Source organism: Pteropus vampyrus, unplaced genomic scaffold (genome assembly GCF_000151845.1).
Source record: "Pteropus vampyrus isolate Shadow unplaced genomic scaffold, Pvam_2.0 Scaffold432, whole genome shotgun sequence".
NCBI classification, from domain to species: domain Eukaryota; kingdom Metazoa; phylum Chordata; class Mammalia; order Chiroptera; family Pteropodidae; genus Pteropus; species Pteropus vampyrus.
This window is the reverse complement of record NW_011889213.1, coordinates 705488-721905: the sequence shown is the minus strand read 5'-3', so window position 1 is coordinate 721905 and position 16418 is coordinate 705488. Positions and strand designations below refer to the sequence as shown.

At 54.5% G+C, this 16418-nt stretch overlaps 1 protein-coding gene across 1 annotated transcript; it reads right to left on the bottom strand.

The window, feature by feature from the left end:
• Positions 1 to 246: 246 nt before the first annotated feature.
• Positions 247 to 16418, bottom strand: KCNH4 (potassium voltage-gated channel subfamily H member 4). Its single transcript, XM_011381219.2, has 16 exons — positions 16055 to 16418; positions 13961 to 14194; positions 13498 to 13644; positions 13244 to 13371; positions 12227 to 12470; positions 11741 to 11898; positions 8670 to 8877; positions 7461 to 7655; positions 6822 to 7021; positions 4996 to 5245; positions 4172 to 4416; positions 3508 to 3546; positions 2953 to 3305; positions 2571 to 2677; positions 1865 to 1938; positions 247 to 642 (listed from the first exon to the last, which is right to left on the bottom strand). The coding sequence occupies exons 1-16, from the start codon at positions 16128 to 16130 to the stop codon at positions 247 to 249; spliced, it is 3054 nt and encodes a 1017-aa protein (XP_011379521.1). The 5' UTR covers positions 16131 to 16418.

The window sequence follows — 16418 nt, the reverse complement described above, 5'->3', positions numbered from 1 at the left end:
TCTGTCTCATGCCTGTTGGGTTCCACAGCCTCAGGTGGCTCCCCTCCCAGAGAAGGAAGATAAGGGAAGGTTTGGAAAAGGAAAGAGGGTCTGAAGTAACCAGGCTTTGTGATAAAGTCCTGAGAATCCAGCACCAACCAGACCAGCTGGTGGCTGCTGACCCGAAGCAGGATGCCATGGGCCCAGCTGCTCCCTGATGGCAGGTGGCAATGCCCACCCCAGACAGGCCTGGGCCCAGGGCCAGGGTCAGTGGAACGTGTCTGACCTGGACCGGAAGTTGTGCCTCATGAGGCCTGGAGATGGGGGTGAGGCCTCCGGCACTGGGGAGGGTGCCAGAGGGTCAGGCTCTAAAGGGTAATGGGACAAGATGGAGGGTCTCAGGTTGGGAGGTACAGCCCCCATCTCTGCTGTCCCGACACTGGCTTGGCAGTGGACCTCAGCGAGAGTAGTATCCTGGAGGCTAGGTGGTGGTCCAGACGGACAGGGAGAGATGCACGGAGGCCTCGGCTGGGGGCACGGAGGGGCTGAGGGCCAAGCCGAGACTATGGGGTGGCCTGGGGAACCCAGCCGGGCCTGCAGCAGTCCCATCATGTGTCGAAGCTCCTGGCTGAGCTGAGATACTTCCTGGTTGAGACGGGAGATCTGTTGAAAAGACATCAAATTTTTTCCCAGGTGCCACAAAAATCGCCACTCTCCTAAGCGCACCTCCCCTCTACAATTTCCACAACCACTCTCTGCTCATGGCCACCCTGAAAGGCAGGGCAGGAGCTATTTTTGTCTAGATGTAAATACCCCAACCTCTTTCCAAAAAGGATTTGAGCAGCAGCTATTGCCATTCTCCCCATCGCCCTAGTTTTACAAGATGTAGAAAAATGTGCTCAAAGAAGCTGCTTAGCTATGTGAAGTGACAGACGTAGCTTTACTGTCAGGTGATCCTATCATAGAAGTTCAAGTGTCTATTCAGTGTTTTTCGAATTTCAGAGAGTACAGAATCAACTAAGAAACTTGTAAAAAAGCAGATTTTGGGGCCCTACCACAGACACTTCAAACTGGGTGAGGCCCAGGTTCTCCAGGTGCTGATAGACATTCAGGGAACCTGGAACCTAGCCTAGAACTGTGAGAGGAAGCAGGACGGGTACTCAGTCTTGCTGAACAGGGGTTGGCCCCGCCCCCAGCTCCAGGGCCTGCCCAAGCCCAGGTGCTCCCCTGGGAACCCCGATGTTTATCAGAATGAGGGAAGGCCAACTCCCAAGGGCTGGGCCTGGCTGCACTGTGGCGACAGCTCTGAGATCCCTGGGGAAGAGAACTAGGCAGTCTCAGCATACAGGATCTGGGCTCTTCCTGACCAGAATTCAGAGACTGGAGTTCAGTCTCTCAAGGCTGAAGGCCTCTCAGCCTCCCTGTCCTCTGCCCCCCACATCTGCTTAGCACTCATTTCCCAGGGCTGGGATAAGGGAAAGGCCTGGAGCATTGTGACTTGGGGGAGGGGACACTCTGTGCAGGAGAGTGTGCTAAGTGGTGCCGAGAAGAGAGGCCTTCTTTCCAGGCTGGACAACCTGAGCCAGCTGGGAAGAAGGGGAAGAAGCGATTAGTGAGTACTCAGAGCGTTCCAGGGACTGGGCCAGGCATTCGTGAGCTCTCATTGCCTCCTCACAATGATTCTGGGAAGAATGGGGGATTATTTTCCCGATTTTTAGATGAGGAAATCAAAGTTCAGAGTAGTTGTGGGATTTGCCCAAGGTCATCTAGCTAGTGTGAATATCTGAATTCAGGACTCTGGCTCCAAACCCTGAAATGCCCCCTCTGAAATATGAAGCATGTCTCTGATCCCAAGGTTGAAGGGGAGGAGCCAGCCCCAACCCACCTCCTGGTTCAGTCTGCAGATCTTTTCCTTCATCTCCTCAGCCTCAGTGGCCACTTCCTGGCTGGGCCTGGTCCCTGAAGGCAAAATAGGGAGAAGGGATGCAGGGTGAATTCAGGGAGCAAGAGTCTACAGCTTGGGTGAAGCCCCCTCCTGTTGCTGGGCAGGCAGAGAGCAAGAGGAGAGGAAGCTCTGGGGTCAGGATGATGGGGAACCTGAACTCTCAAGTTGGTTTCAGGCTCTATGACTTCCCCAGCCCCTATCCCTCCAGCTTCAGATATCAGATCTTCTGATATCTGAACACAGCAGTGTTCTTATCATGCTTTTATGCCTTGCAATAACTGCCTTACTCCATCCCTCAAACTCCTACTCACTATTATGATCCAACTCAAGAGTTCCCTCTAGGATTAAGAGTTAGGGGTGCTCTCCTCTCCTACCTCAGAGCCCTGTTCTTGTCTTAGTTGTGGTAATCAGCATGCTGTTCTGGACTTGTTTATCTGAGTGCACAGCTGTCTCCCCCGCTAGACTGGGAGTTCACTAGGAGTGTGGGCTAGGTTAGGTTTATCTGTGTATCCCCAGCAAAGTACCTGGCACATGGTAGGCCCTTACTACATGTGAGATAAATGGATGGATGAATGGATGAATAAATGAACGAATGAATAGCAGACGAATGGATGACAATGAGTTGAAGTCCACTTCTGGCTCTTACCTGTAGGAGGGGCCTGTGAGCGGGGCCTAGGGTGCTCAGGTCTCCTGCTGAACCGGAATGTAGGGGCCTCGGCAGTGCTGCCAGAGTCCTCAATGCCATCCACTATCCTGGGATGGGGGCAGTGGTCATCAGCCCCATGGGGAGATGGTAAGGGCCAAGCAGAGCAGACAGAGGGTGAACAGGGGCAGCAATGCCAAGGAGCTGGGGAGGAGCAACAGTAAAGGGGGGGAGGGTTGCAAGCTGTGGTGGATCAGGAAGGGCGGGGTGGGCAGATGAGGCAAAAACAGGGTGGAACACTGGTAAGAATGCTGGGGACAGAGCTCAGAGAAGGTTCTGGAAGCCAGCAGGGGTAAGGAGAAGGCAAGGGAGGCTGGTATCTCACCGGGGACTGAGGTCTGGAGGTCCAAAGGTTCCCAGTGGGGGAATGAGAAGCTGGGGGGGCTTCCAGGCAGCAAAGCCCCTGGGAGGGACATGAGGGGAGGGGCTGCGGCTCCGGCCAGCCAGGGCAGGGGACAGGGATGGGGACAAGGAAGAGGAGGAAACAAGGGCTGAGAATGGGGGCAGCTCCTCGCCCAAAAGGCTGACCAGGGAGCCCCGGGGCCGTGCTGGGCTAAGGTTGGGCAGCAAGAGAGGCCTGCGGGGCCTGGGACCACCTCCAGGCTCCACCCCAACCTCAGCCTCCGTGATGGATGGCAGGGTCTTGTCTGAGGAGGAACCGAGGCTTTCCGAGCGGGGCTGTGGGCAGAGGGGGCAGCTGACGTTACAGGACAGTGAACAACAGGCCCCTTCATCAAGCCATTAAGCAACAGTCTTCACGGGCGGATCCTGCGCCCCATCCCCTCTCCCTTCTCCTTGCAGCAGGGAGCTAAGGACAGGTGCCCCTCACTCCCAGGCTCTCCCCATGCAATCTCAACCCCATCCAGGAAAGGAGTGTTACCTGGGAGAGCCTAGGGGATCGGGAAAAGCGGCTGAGGCCCTGCAGGGACAGAGGGGGGTCAAGCTGACTCACACATCCCCACTGCCTTGGTGCAGCACCACCTAGTTCCACCCATGAGTGGTGAGGGGTTTGAATATACGGGGCCTTTTTTGTGGACTTGAGTCAGAGACTCCTCCAACTCCAGCTTAGAGAAATTCTGAGTGGAAAGTCAGTCTGAAAAACAGTAAAAGACACAGATCTGACCCAGTGCCTAAACCAAAATGGACTCAGGAAATATTTGGAAAGTAGAAGCCCCAGGAGATAGAACCCGTCCAGAGAGAGACTTGATGGAGGAGGAGCAAACGAGGGTGACTGTCTCCAAAGTGGGGGTCCTTTGGGGATTCTGGAGTGAGGCTGAGGGGTGGCCAACAGGAAATGGGTCAGTAGAGTTGGAAGTAGAGGTGACGAGAGATGGTTCATGGGGTTGGGTGATGGCCAATGGACGTGCATTAGTGGGATTGGAAGTTGTTGAGCATGGAAGGGGCAATGGACAGGGGTGCCTGGGGTTGAGAGAGGATGTTTTTAGGGTAGAAGGTGATGAATGATACTCTCTCTGGGGCTGGGGGAGGTCTGCTTTGAAGGAGGGGATCTTGGAGGAGATGGTGGCCATAGGGGGTCTACATACATTGTTGTCAGAGCCCTGGCGCAGGTTGAAGGTGAGGTCTCGGGGCAGGCCAGCCCGGAAGGCAGCCCCATACTCAGGATAGAGCCTCAGGACCTCAGCCAGCCCTCGGCTGTTCAGCTGCTGCAGGCCACAGTAGGTTAGTGCTTTCACGTCAGCGCTGGTCTTTAGCACGCAGCTTGGGCTTGCCCCTGACCCAGGCTCCTGCCCTGGCTCAGGGATATCTGCCCCAATCAAGTCCCCCTTCCCTGTGGGTAAGAGATGGGGACAGTCAGCTGGGGCAGAAGGACCAAGAGGATACCATTGGGAGGTGGTCAATGGATTTGAGGGGTTATCAGTATATCTGAAGGATAGCTGAAGGTGGGTCAAACAATGGGATTGGTGGAAATAATCAAATGAGTCGGGAAAAGGTCGGTGGAGAATGACTGTTGAAGTTGGGAGACAGCCAATGGAGGATGTCAGCAAGGCTGGAGGAATGATCAGTGGAATCGAGAGATCAATAAAGAATGGCCAGAGGGATCAGTTAAAGGGTAAAGGTCAATGAAGTTGAGGATCGATGAGGAAGAGTCAATTCAGTTGGGAGATAGTGCAATGGGAAAGGATCAATTAATTGATTTGGAGGACAGTCACTGAGGAAGGGTTGATGGGTTGAGGGATGGCCAATGGGATTACTGAAGAGTCCGAAGAGAAGGGACCAAGAAAGAGTACTCCTCAGCAGGAATTCCAAATATCCACTGTGGGTATCCCAGTCCCTAGATTCCTAGCCACTCCCAAGGGCTCTGGGGGAAGGTGGTGGGGTAGGTAGTAGGTGGTGGTGGGATCCTCACCCAGGATGGCCAGCACCATGTTGTCACGGAGTACCTCGAGCGAGCCTGAGCAGACATAATAGTGCGCCTGCAGAGCGTCCCCACGGCGCAACAGGTACTCGCCCGGAGCACAGAACGATGTCTTGATGTGCAGGGAGAGGGCCCGCAGGCAGCCCCTGCTTGCTGCTCCAAACAGTGGCAGCTTCAGGATCTCCCGATTCAGGTGCATAGCAATGTCAGCTCTCAGCTCGTCTGGGAAGTCACGCAGTAACTGCATGAGGGGCATAGGTCATTCTGGCCATCCTACTGCATCTGCTACTTGAGTTCTACCAATATGCTGAGCTATCTCCAAGGAAAGAGATCCAACCTGCCCTTTGCTTTGAAGTTACCCATTTCTGACCTTCCAGAAGACGCCTGTTTTTCTAACCTCAGTTCTGGGGCAGAGACTAGGTCTTTTCCTGTCTGTCCACTGCCTGTGGCTACATCCCTGGGGTCACTTACACATGTTCTGATTACTCGACTCCACATATGCAAGTTATCCATGGTGGGTCAGCCTCGAACTGGGAGTCAAGAAACCAGAAGTCAGCTCTGCTTCTAAATTCCTGTGGACCTCGAGTAATCCATTTCCTCTCGTTGGGCCTCAGTACCCCCATCTGTAAATTGCAGTGGTACACTAGACCTTGAGCATTACCAGTCACAACCAAACTTAATATTCACAGTTCTCTCCTCATCTTATGGAGCCCCTTGGCCACTCTGGCTTGTTGACCTCTCTCTTGACCCCACTGCCTCCCCAGGCTCCCTTTCCTCAGCCTACCCCTTTGGCTCTCTTCTAACTTTCCATACTCTCCTTATAGTATGGCAACCAGCTTCATGACTTCCTCACTTCCTATAAGCCTGGAGCCCTATATCTGGGTCCAGACCTGTATTTTCAACTACCTCCAGGGCAAACTCCACTTGAGTCTCCCACAGGCACCACGCCCTCATCATGGCCCCATTCTGGACTCTCATTTTCACCCCTAAGTCCAATCTTCCTCCCGTAATGCTCCTAATCCCATCCCTTTGCCCAAGCCAAAAACCTGGGAATCACTCTGAGGTCCTCTTCCGCAACCAAGCTCACCAAGTCCCATGGCACCTGCTCTCAGAAATACTTTCTACAGCTCCAGGACACTCCCCAACCTAAGCATTTTGCAGGATAAAATCTAAAGTCAAGGCCATCTATGAGGTGGGCCTGCCTACCTCCCCAGCTCCATCTCCCACTTGGCCCTCCACAGCACTCACACCCCTGCTCCTGAAGGCTCCCTGAACTACTTTCAGTTCCCTGAATTCTCCCTGCTCTCTAGCTTCATTTTCAGACCTGTGTTCCTGGTAGCAGGTCAATTTCCTTCTTGTCCTTCACCATATCCTCTCTTCCTGTGCCATTTCCCTGACTCTGGTAGTCCCAGACACAGTGAAGGCTCCACTGCACCTACATCCCTCAATCAGGGTCCCATTCACTCTGTAATTATTAGTTTATCTGTCAGTCTCCCTCACCAGACTGCTGTCTCCCTGAGGGCAAGGGCTGAGTATAATCACCTCTGAGCTCCCTGTGTCCTGCACAGAGGCTGAGCCAAAGCAAGTGTTTGGGAAATGTTGGCAGAAGGGAGTATACGGCATTTAGCTAAAGCCTGAGCTCCCTTTCAGGTCCCATGCTCCAGTGCACAGGAAAGGGGATGTGGATGTGGGTGGGTGCGTGCCCATGTGAAAAGCACCTCACCACCCTGGACTCCATTTGATTTCAACTGCGAGAGGCTGTGACCCCTTCCCTATTGTACCGCCACGCAGAGGGGACCCGGAGGCCGCTGCACTACCTCATTAGCGTCTATGCCACTGTTGACCGCCCATGTGGTCTGGAAGTACTCGAGCATGCGCTGTTTGAGCGGCCGCGGCAGGCGGTGTACACGGATGAAGTCCTTGAGGTCCTTCATGCGGCTGTGGTAGAGCGAGCGGCGCGAGTACATGCGCTGGATGATGGCGGTCACGTTCCCAAACACCACGGCGTGCATCAGCGCTGCAGCGGCAGCGGTGGGTAGCCAGTTAAGGGCGGCCACCCACTCCCAAACCCACCCTGTCCTGGACGGGCCTCTGGGTTCTTAGGAACGGGCAGAAGAGCCATGGTTTCCTGTGTGCCTACCTGGTGCCAGGTGCTGGCTTGGGGTGGGGAATAGAGGGTGGTCCCCGGAGGAGTCTGACCTGATGCTCCTCCCATGCCCACCCCCCTACCCCGCCTTAGGACATGACTTTGGGTTTCCCATCCCCTTTGCAGGAGGCCACACCTATTTGTGGCATCCCCTAGGACCAGCTTGTAGTAGGTGCTAAGAAAGCATCTATGACTGAATGCAGGACTGTCTGAACATGGATGGACACCTTGCTTTCTCTGGGCCTCAGTTTCCCTATCTGCACGCTGGGCTTAGCAGGGCTACCCCGGGGCTTGGCAGGCCAGGCCTCACCGCCTATGAGCATAGTGCAAATGGAGAAGATCTTCTCGGCATCGGTGTTGGCGCACACGTTGCCGAAGCCCACGCTGGTGAGGCTGCTCAGCGTGAAGTAGAGCGCAGCTATGTAGGCGCTGCGCCGCGATGGGCCCCCAGCCGAGCTGTTGACATAGGGCACCTCCAGCCGTTTGCCCAGCTCATGCAACCAGCCTGGGGGATGCAAGAAGATCTCGCTGCTGTGCAAGTAGCGGAGAACTGGGTTTCCCTGAGTTGCCTACGCTTGACCTTGGGCAAATATTTCCAGAAATGAGGGGAGGTTTGCACCTCCTGGCACAGGAAATGCAAGGAGAGGCCTGGGCCTCCAGGCAGTGAATTGGTTACAGTTGCAGTCCAAGACTACCAATTCCCTACACTGATAACTATTTAGGGGCCCCTTCGACTCCCTAATAGTTTATTGAGCACCTCCTGTATACAGGATGCTGGAACTTGACCCAGCCAGCCATTCTCCTTCCCTGGTGGAACTTACAGTCTGAGGGTAAAGGGACATGAAATAAATCATTACAGGTGGGAGGCAAGCTACTAAAGAGGAAGCGTAGGGTGTCTTAGGACACCAATAGGTAAGGGAGAATCAATCATTGGAGGTGGAATAGGGTACAGTTCCTGAAATGCTCCCTTAGGACAGAGCATTTTAGTTGAGACTGCAACGAATAGAAAAGTCGCCTAGGTGAAGAAGAGAGAGAAGACAGAAGGGAGAAGATTCAAAAGAGGAAAACATATTCAGGGCCACGGTGAGAAAGCAGTATATCCTGGGTGCTGGAGGAAGGTCAGCGTGGCTGCAATGCAGGGGACACGGGAGAAAGAGAAGCCGGGTGGGGAGAGAGAGGGATGCAGCACTATCTACTGTGTGCACTGAATGTGGACTCTGTTTTGAGGGCAGTGGGAGCCACCGGAAGGGGCCAAGGGTCCTGATTCTTCTGCCCCAAACACCCTCCCTACCAAGAGAGTGTGTCCCATATTGTATGCTGTGAGCTTCCCCCAAGGCAAAGCCCTTGTCTTCAGGTCAGTATTCCCATGCTTGATCTGGAAGGAGTTCCATGCATTTTGATTGGATAAATGGAGGAATGGGTGGTGGGTGTGAGTATTGGTGGAGGCATTAACTTGGGGGCCTGAGTGGACACTGAAGGTGGATGGGTGGTCAGTGAAAGCCTGAGGTTGGTGGCTCACCGATGTCCCAGAGCAGTGAGTCGTTGGCCTCCATCTCCCGGCGCCCAATGACATACCAGACGCAGGCCATCCAGTGGGCAAGGAGCGCAAAGACAGACATGAGCAGTGTGAGCACCACAGCGCTGCACTGTGAGTACCGCTCCAGCTTCTGTAGCAGCCTCAGCAACCGCAGCAGCCGCACTGTCTTCAGCAGGTGCACCAGTGATGTCTGCGGGAGTGTGGCAGAGAAGGCTGTCAGAGGCACACCTCCTCAGAGCCCTTACGGCCCCCATGTTCCTTTCTAGCACCTTGTCATCAGACACCCTGGAGCCAGTGGAAAATGCAGCAGAAAAAACATCTCAGCTGTCCTGAGAAGGTTTCCAGGAAACGCAGGGGGAAGACAATAATACTAAAACTAATAATGGCTAACACTATGTTCCAGGCACTGGGCTAAGTATTTGTAATTCTCATTTAAAAACAAAAACAAAAACTTATGCCTTCGGTCCAATTCTAATCATCTTCTTAGTTTGCAGATGAGTAAACTAAGGCTCAGAGAGGCTAATGACTTGCTCAAGGTCACAGACCAAAGATATGATGGAGCTGGGACTCAAAACTGGGCTGACACTGAAGTTCATTTTGTGCTATTTTGCCTCTTAGCGCTGTGGTCTGTGGAAGAGCAAGTCTTGGTTAGAAGCAGGGGAATAGGCAGAATGACCTCTGGCCCCTGCTCAAAGCCTCCAGTGTCCTAGGCACAATCAGCTGTGGACAAGAGCTGATTGTTAGTGACAACAGCAATTGTGATGGGAGCCACCCCTCAAGATATAAAGAAGCATGATAGAGGGGACAGGCAAGAGGCTTGAGGACTGGGGAAGGTTTAGGGATGTTTCCTCTTGTGGGTCGGCTGCAGATGAGAAGATCATGCCAAAATGTTGAGGGAAGGAGAGCAGGGACTGCAGGAGGCTGGGCTGAGAGGTCCCAGCTCTCGTGAGGCTAGGTTGAAGTTGATAGAGTTAGCGGTACCGAGTCAGAGTCCTGTAAATGTTAGCTAATGTTACCACTATGACTGTTTTCATTGTGGTTATTAATGCTTTAATTAGCCCTTCAAATCTTGTAAATGAAGAGCAGGTGGGTGGCTTGTTTTCTCACTAGTCTGGGTGGGGACAGCTTGGAGGCTAGGACTGGGGGCTCTGGGACAGTGTGTGGGTAACCTGGCATGAAGGCCCTTCACTATTCTTTCAGGGGCCTCCAGGAGCATGCCCCAAAGCCCTGGCCCCATATATGGCTCCTGAGACACCTTATGCCATTTACTCTAATTTTAGGTGAAGTAGGTGGCCCTGATTTCTCCCCCTTCGAGGACCCTCTCTAGGGCTTAATGCCTGCCTCTGCCTCCCAGAGCTCCCGACTTAAGCTCTTTAGGGCTTCCCTTAGTCTCTTGCTCTTGGGCCCCACTCCCTTGGGGTTCTCCTCTCCTCCTTGGAACAGATTATTCCAGGCCTGGCTTCTTCAAGTCCACGGTACTACCAGTGCCTCCTCATCTTCTTTCTTTGCTCTGCTTCCCTCCAGCCCCAGCATTGCTCCTCACCTCCCCCTTATGCCAGACCATCCACTCAGGTACCCTGGTTTCCTGGAAAGTAGGGTGCTATGTTAGAAAGAATACTAGACTTGCAGTCTGGAGACCTGGTTCCAATCTCCCACCTGTCACTGTTAGTTGTGTGACCTTCGGCAAGCCACTTAACCTCTCTGAGCTTCTGCATCTACCTCTGAAAAAGAGTAGTAAGAGAATCCGCCCTGAAGTGTTACTGTGAGGCTCCTATGTGATGATGTGTGTCAAAGTACTTAGTGAACCTGAAGGTACCAGAGGAGGGGAACTGCCTGGGAGGAGGGACAGGGACCTCTCTGCAGCTCTCCCTCTCTCCAGGAACAGCTGTCTGCTCAGCTGACACAACCTGGTGGGCATGGGGATGGGAAGGGATGGCCAGAGCCTCAGGTCAGACACTCACACACATGCACGTGTGTGGGAGCGTGCACACACGTGTACACAGCCAGAAGAGGCCCACAGCTCGTTGGCGGCTAGTTAAATCTGGCTGTGTGTAGGTGGTTTCCCGCTATAGCTAAGTGTGGCAGAGAGAGGAGCGCACAGGGAAACAGCTCTCCACCTCCTCACCCCAAACCAAGGGGTTCTGGGGACACAGGGTGGGACTCCCTCACTCTGGACTTGAGAAGACCTACTCTCCCCCAGCTGGGTACAGAGCTGACCACTCAGGAGCACCTCCAGGCAGTCCCTAGGGAGCAGGGAGGACAATAGGTCTTAGCACTCTCTGCCTCCAAACCCACCCCACGGCCTCTATGTCCTTGTCTGGACTTGCTGTGCTCCCCCCAAGTGCTCTCTCTCCTCATCTCCTGCCAGTCAAATCCTACTCTCTATCTAGGCTCTAGCTCTACTCTCACCTTCCTCAGGAACCCTTTCTAGACCACTCTAGCCTCTGCCCAACTGGGATACTTTGGCCTCCTAGGCGCTGGCCAGATTTCAGATCATTTTCATACATGCCCATGTTCCAGCCTAGAACTCCAACTGGCTAGCTCTATGCCCAGCACGCCCCCCCCTCCGCCCCAATACCTGGGCCTCAGCTTCCATTTCATTCACCTCTTCTATTCCTACTGTCCCCTCTAGTAGTCCTGCCCCCTCACAAGCTTGGCTGCTTGGAGGCTGAATTCTTGTCCCTTTTCCCCATAGTGACCATGCTACACACAATGCTTTGTAGACAGTTAAATGCTCATCGGTTGTTTGTTAAATAAAAATGTGAAAAGTACCACTCATCTGGCATCAGGCCAACGTCGCCTTGGTAGCCCTACTTAGCTTTTTATTGTCTCAGCTTCCCTTAGAGATTGTGAGCTGAGCTCCCCAATAGCACAGACCCTCTCAGGTCCTTCTCAGCTCCTAACATAGGGCTCTGCCCGTGGCAGGTTCCTGACAAATATTCACAAGAGGATTGATGGGAAGGACCAAATCTGGGTTTGGGGTGGGTTCCTTAATGGGAGATGCTGTGCCGAAGTTGGGAGGTTAGGCTGCATATGGGAGGGGGATCACTCACCACGGTGATGTTGAAGATGTAAAGCAGGTCAAAAGGCAGAGCAGCAATAAGGTCGACAAAGAACCAGGTGGCCAGGTAGTGGAGGCCAATGGAGCGAGGAGCAGAGACTACCTGGCCGGACTGGGACACATAGGTGGTGCGGAAGTTGAGGATGATATCTAGGAGTGCAAGAGGCTGTTACTAGGGGGTCAGGCCAAGAGATCAAGGAACTGAGTAAGCTGGGAACAGGCCTTAGAGACCCAGAATGGAGTTAGAGACAGGAATAGGGAAGATAGTTCAGGCTTCTGGCTGGTCCTTAGGGAAGACAGGTCTAAAAGCAGAAGGCCACAGGGGTCAGGGGTCAGAGTACATGGACCATTAGGACTTAAAGACCCAGAAATGGATGGACTCTGAATGCCTGGGTCCTGCAGGCCCAGGATGGGGTGAGGCTTGAATGAGTGGGTCCTTCCAGCCCACCCGCCAGGGTATGTGGGCAGAAGGTCTGACCCAGAATGAAGAGCATCTCCACGGCAATGTCGCTGACAAGAGTGTGTCGAGAAGTGATGGGGGTGTCGTCATCGCCCAAGAAGCAGACATTGTAGGGGACGGTGACCGCAACGTAGAAGGTGGCGAGGAGGATGAGGCCATCCCAGACAGCTTTGGGGATGCTGTAGTGGAGGAGGAGGCAGCGGGACCCCCTCACGGAGGCCACCTTGTACTCGGGCACTGATGGCTTTGGCTCAAACACGTTCTAAAGGGAGAGGGGTGGCAGTTGGGGACACTTGGGGGAAAGAGGAGCCAAGGCTGGGGGAGGGAGAGGCAGGGCATGGGAAAAGCAGGGAGTGGGTACTGCGAGCATGACTACAAGAAGAGATAGAAGGTGCAGGAGAGGGGTTCAGGGGCTGGCACTTCCTTCCTCTGCCATGTTACTCCTCAGGCCCCGTTTTGTATCAATTATGTTTTGTCGGTATTTTAAGGCATGACCTTCACCCTTGAGGAGAGTATGACAAATTGGGCACGTGCCCTAGCTTGAGGGGTCGCTAACTTCTCCCTCAAGTTCTTCTTGGGTTCTGGAGGCCCAGTGAGGGATGGATGTTTCACAGGAGTGAGGGGAGGCTGGCATGACGCACCCTATTCCTTGAAATCCTAACAGACTACACAGAGGTTTGAAGATTTGATCTTGTGGCTTTATCAGGATCCTAGGAGTGGTACACAGGGCCAGATGCCAGGTCCCCAATGGGAGCTTTCTCCCTAGGATCACAGCTTGTGATTTCACCCATCCCCCTTATCAGCCAGAGATAGATGATATAATTGCTGGTAGAGTCTCACCTTTGTAACATCATGTCAATCAGAAGGAAGCAAGGGAGATGGGGATGGACATGGGAAAGAGCAGAGTCAGACATGAGAAATTGGCGGACAGAGAGACAAGTCACTGGAGGGACCAAACAGACAGGGAAACAGGAAGGAAGTAACAGGTGCCACAGCATTATGCCTGGGAGATGTTAGGGTGGAGACAGGACTCACATTATTGGTTTTCATGCCTCCATGGCCCCGACCACCAAAGTGGCCAGTCAGTCGGTGCAGGGCAGTCCGTTTCTGTCTTCTGGTGGATCGAAGTCTTGAGCCGGCTCCCCTCCTGCCAAGGGAGTTTTCTGTTGGAAAGCAGGGTACAGAGATAAGTGGGGGCATATTCCATGAGGCTGGGTAGGGAGCGGTCTTATATGACCTTGGGCAAGGGTCTCTGATCATTTGTGCCTTCTCCCCAGACTTGCGGTTACCATGATTACTGTCCCCATGGCCTCCTGAGGGGCCAAGTCCTGGGCTTCCACTCTGAGTGATGTCCTTGAAGGAAAAGAGGAAAAGTACTACCTCTCCTATCTCATTCTTGATGGGCATCATGTCCAGGAGGCACCAAAAGGCCGAGCCTGTAGATGCAGAGAGATGAAGGGTGAGGTTGAACAGCCATAGCATCCCTTTCTCCTAATCCCCCTTGGTTCCCGGGCATAGTCTAAAGGCTTGGCAAAGGTTCAGAGCTGGAAAGAAACCCAGAGATTAGGTCAGCTCACTCTTTCACCTTCCAGATGGGAGAACCAAGCCCAGAAAGGGTCAGGAATGCACTCAATGTCACACAGTCAGCTTGTAGCAGTGTGGGGACCAGCATCCAGGCTTCTACTTTGCCAAATGGACTCTGGGCAAAGCCCAGGGGCTGGGCAGGGATGCAGGGTGGGTAAGGCCCCTCACCATCCTTCCGGTAGAAGCAAATTTCAGCCCGGTGCTCCTGATGGCTCTCCAGGGCCTTGTGCAGCCTCTGCAGGGCTGGCTCACTGGTCTCTGGACCATAGAGGAAACGGCAGCTGCACGTTTTCTGCATGACCTCTGTACGGCCGTAGCCTGTGAGCTCGCAGAAGCCGTCAGAGCAGTAAACGATGGGAAAACCGCGTGGGCCCTGTGCGTTGGCCAATAGGAAGTTGCTGTCTGTGGGAAGAAGAGGTCAAGGTCAGGCCAAGGCCAGGAGGGGAGCTCGGCTTCCAGGTGGGCAGTACCTCGCCCAAGCTGTGGTCAGAGGTCACAGAGCCAGAAGCTTTCCAGGCTTCCACGTGATTCCTGGATCCCTCTTTGGGATATTCTGAAATGAAAGTAAGAAGAGATAGAGCAAAAGGACAAGGACTTAAGTACACCTGGAACTAGGACAGAAACTGCCAGGGGGTTGAAGAAGGAATGCCAAGAGGGCATGCGGTCTATCCCCTTGCTCTTACTGTAGGAGGCAGCACAGCACAGTGAGTACAGGCATGGGTTCCAGCACCCCCACCTTTGCCATTTATTGACTGTGTAACCTTGGGCAAGTTAATTAACTCCCCTGTGCCTCAGATTCCTTATCTGCAAAGTGAGGGATAATATATCTTCCTCACATAGTTGTGAGAGTTACATAAGTTACCTGGGGAGAATAAGCCCTGGTGCACAGTCAGTACTACTCCGAGAAGGTGAAATGATTCTCCCACATTCACACAGCTTTCATAGCGCAACCATAGCCACTACCCTGTCATCCTATTAGAGAGTGGACAGGGCAGAGATTCTGGTGGTATCATACCAATTTTGTTGATAGGAAACTAAAAAGCAGAGATTATCCAGACTCAAGAATCTCCTTTATGTATAGGGAAGGGAGACAGTGATAAGTAACATCTTCATTCCCTGCCTTCCCCTTTAGCTAATTCCAGGGAGTCTGTCCTCGGTGCTTAAAGTCTGACAGGATTCGGCAATGAAGTTGTGGCTCCAGCAACCTCAGTAGCAGGACCTGAGACGGCTCCCTCCAGCTCCAGTGGGTGGGAGGCCACAGCGGGGCTCTATAGGGCATTCAGGGACAGAGTCTTAGTTGAAGGTAGGGGCCTGAGACACAACCAGTGGGGGCGGGGGTACTAGGAAGAGTGAGTGTCTGGAAGTGAGGTGGCTGATGGGGACACTGAGGATGCCTAGGAGAAACTGGGCCCTGGGCAGCAGCCTCCTTCTTCTATCCCAGGGCCCGTTGCCCTGGTGATGGGCGCTATGGAAACAAGGGAGGTGTGTGTTTGCAAGGAGGGTGGGGAGGCGGGTAGGGCCCCCGGCAGCTCGGTTTTCACCCTCGGGTACCGCTTCCCCCACCTTCCAGATCCAGGCCAGGGTGCCGGAGAGGGGCAAGTGGCAATCTCTAGCCTCCAAAGGAGGAAAAGGGAATGGCGGGAGAAGAGGCAGGGAAGGAGGAGTGTGGCTGTCCAAGGTGCTGAACCTGGAACCCAAGCTGGGTGGGCGAGCAGGGAGTTCCCTTCGTCACACGGAACACCCCCCTCCTTCTGGCTCGCCTCCCTCAGACACTGACGCGCCACGATTTGGGGGCGCGTGACCTTAATCCAAACTAGGTCCTGCTGAAGTCTGATCTTCCCCCCACTTCCTGGGGGAAGGGAGTAACTGGAGTCGTCTGGGAGTAGACCCTCAGAGCGCCTGGCCATTCCGTCCCACCTCTGCGTCTCGGATGCCCCCATACACGCCCCCAGCAGAGCTCTGCCCCAGAGTGGGCCGCTCCCAAGGCCTCTCCTTCGTTTTGCCGCACAAAGAGCCTTTCCTGCCTCCAGTCACACCCCCAATCTTGCCCCCCACCCCCCGCGCACTCTTGGCCTCACCCCGCCTACCCTCGCAGAGAGCTCCCAGTCCTGTTCCTTTACCGAGGCTTCTGGAGTTCTTGGACCCTCAATACCACTCACTCTGCTCACCTCGGGCCTGACCACATCCAGGGAACCCAAGTCGGCCTTGAAAAAGTCTCGGCCCCCTGCTCGAACCCCCAGTCCCAGCCGCTGCCCCACTCACGAGTGCCGTCGAAGCGGGTGGCAATGGTGTCCAGGAAGGTGTTTTGCGGGGCCAGCAACCCCTTCATGACCGGCATGGCCTCGGGGCGCAGGTTCGAGGAGCGGCGCTGGGGGGCATTCAGCGCGGCCGGGCCCAAGGGGGCGCGCTGCCGGCGGGGCCGGGGCGCCCCATGCGCCCGCCTGCCTCCTCCCCTCTCTTTCGCTGCAGCCTCTCTGTTCCAAACCCTGCAGCTTTAGGCTCGGCTTGGCGCCGCCTCGATGGTTCTTTATCCCACGAGCCAGGTTCTTTCCCCCGGGCTCGGCCCGCGCCCGCCACGTGGCCCCGCACGGGGAGGGGCCGTCAGTGACACCCGCACCCCTTTCGG

Bases quoted from the DNA above. Each gene is read 5' to 3' on its own strand.
- KCNH4 (XM_011381219.2), bottom strand. From the start codon at position 16,130: ATGCCGGTCATGAAGGGGTTGCTGGCCCCGCAAAACACCTTCCTGGAC. The intron at 14,195-16,054 runs GTGAGTGGGGCA...TTCTTCCCACAG, and splicing joins CACCCGCTTCGACGGCACTC to ACAGCAACTTCCTATTGGCC. The intron at 8,878-11,740 runs GTGAGTGATCCC...ACACTCCCGCAG, and splicing joins ACATCTTCAACATCACCGTG to ACATCACTGGTGCACCTGCT.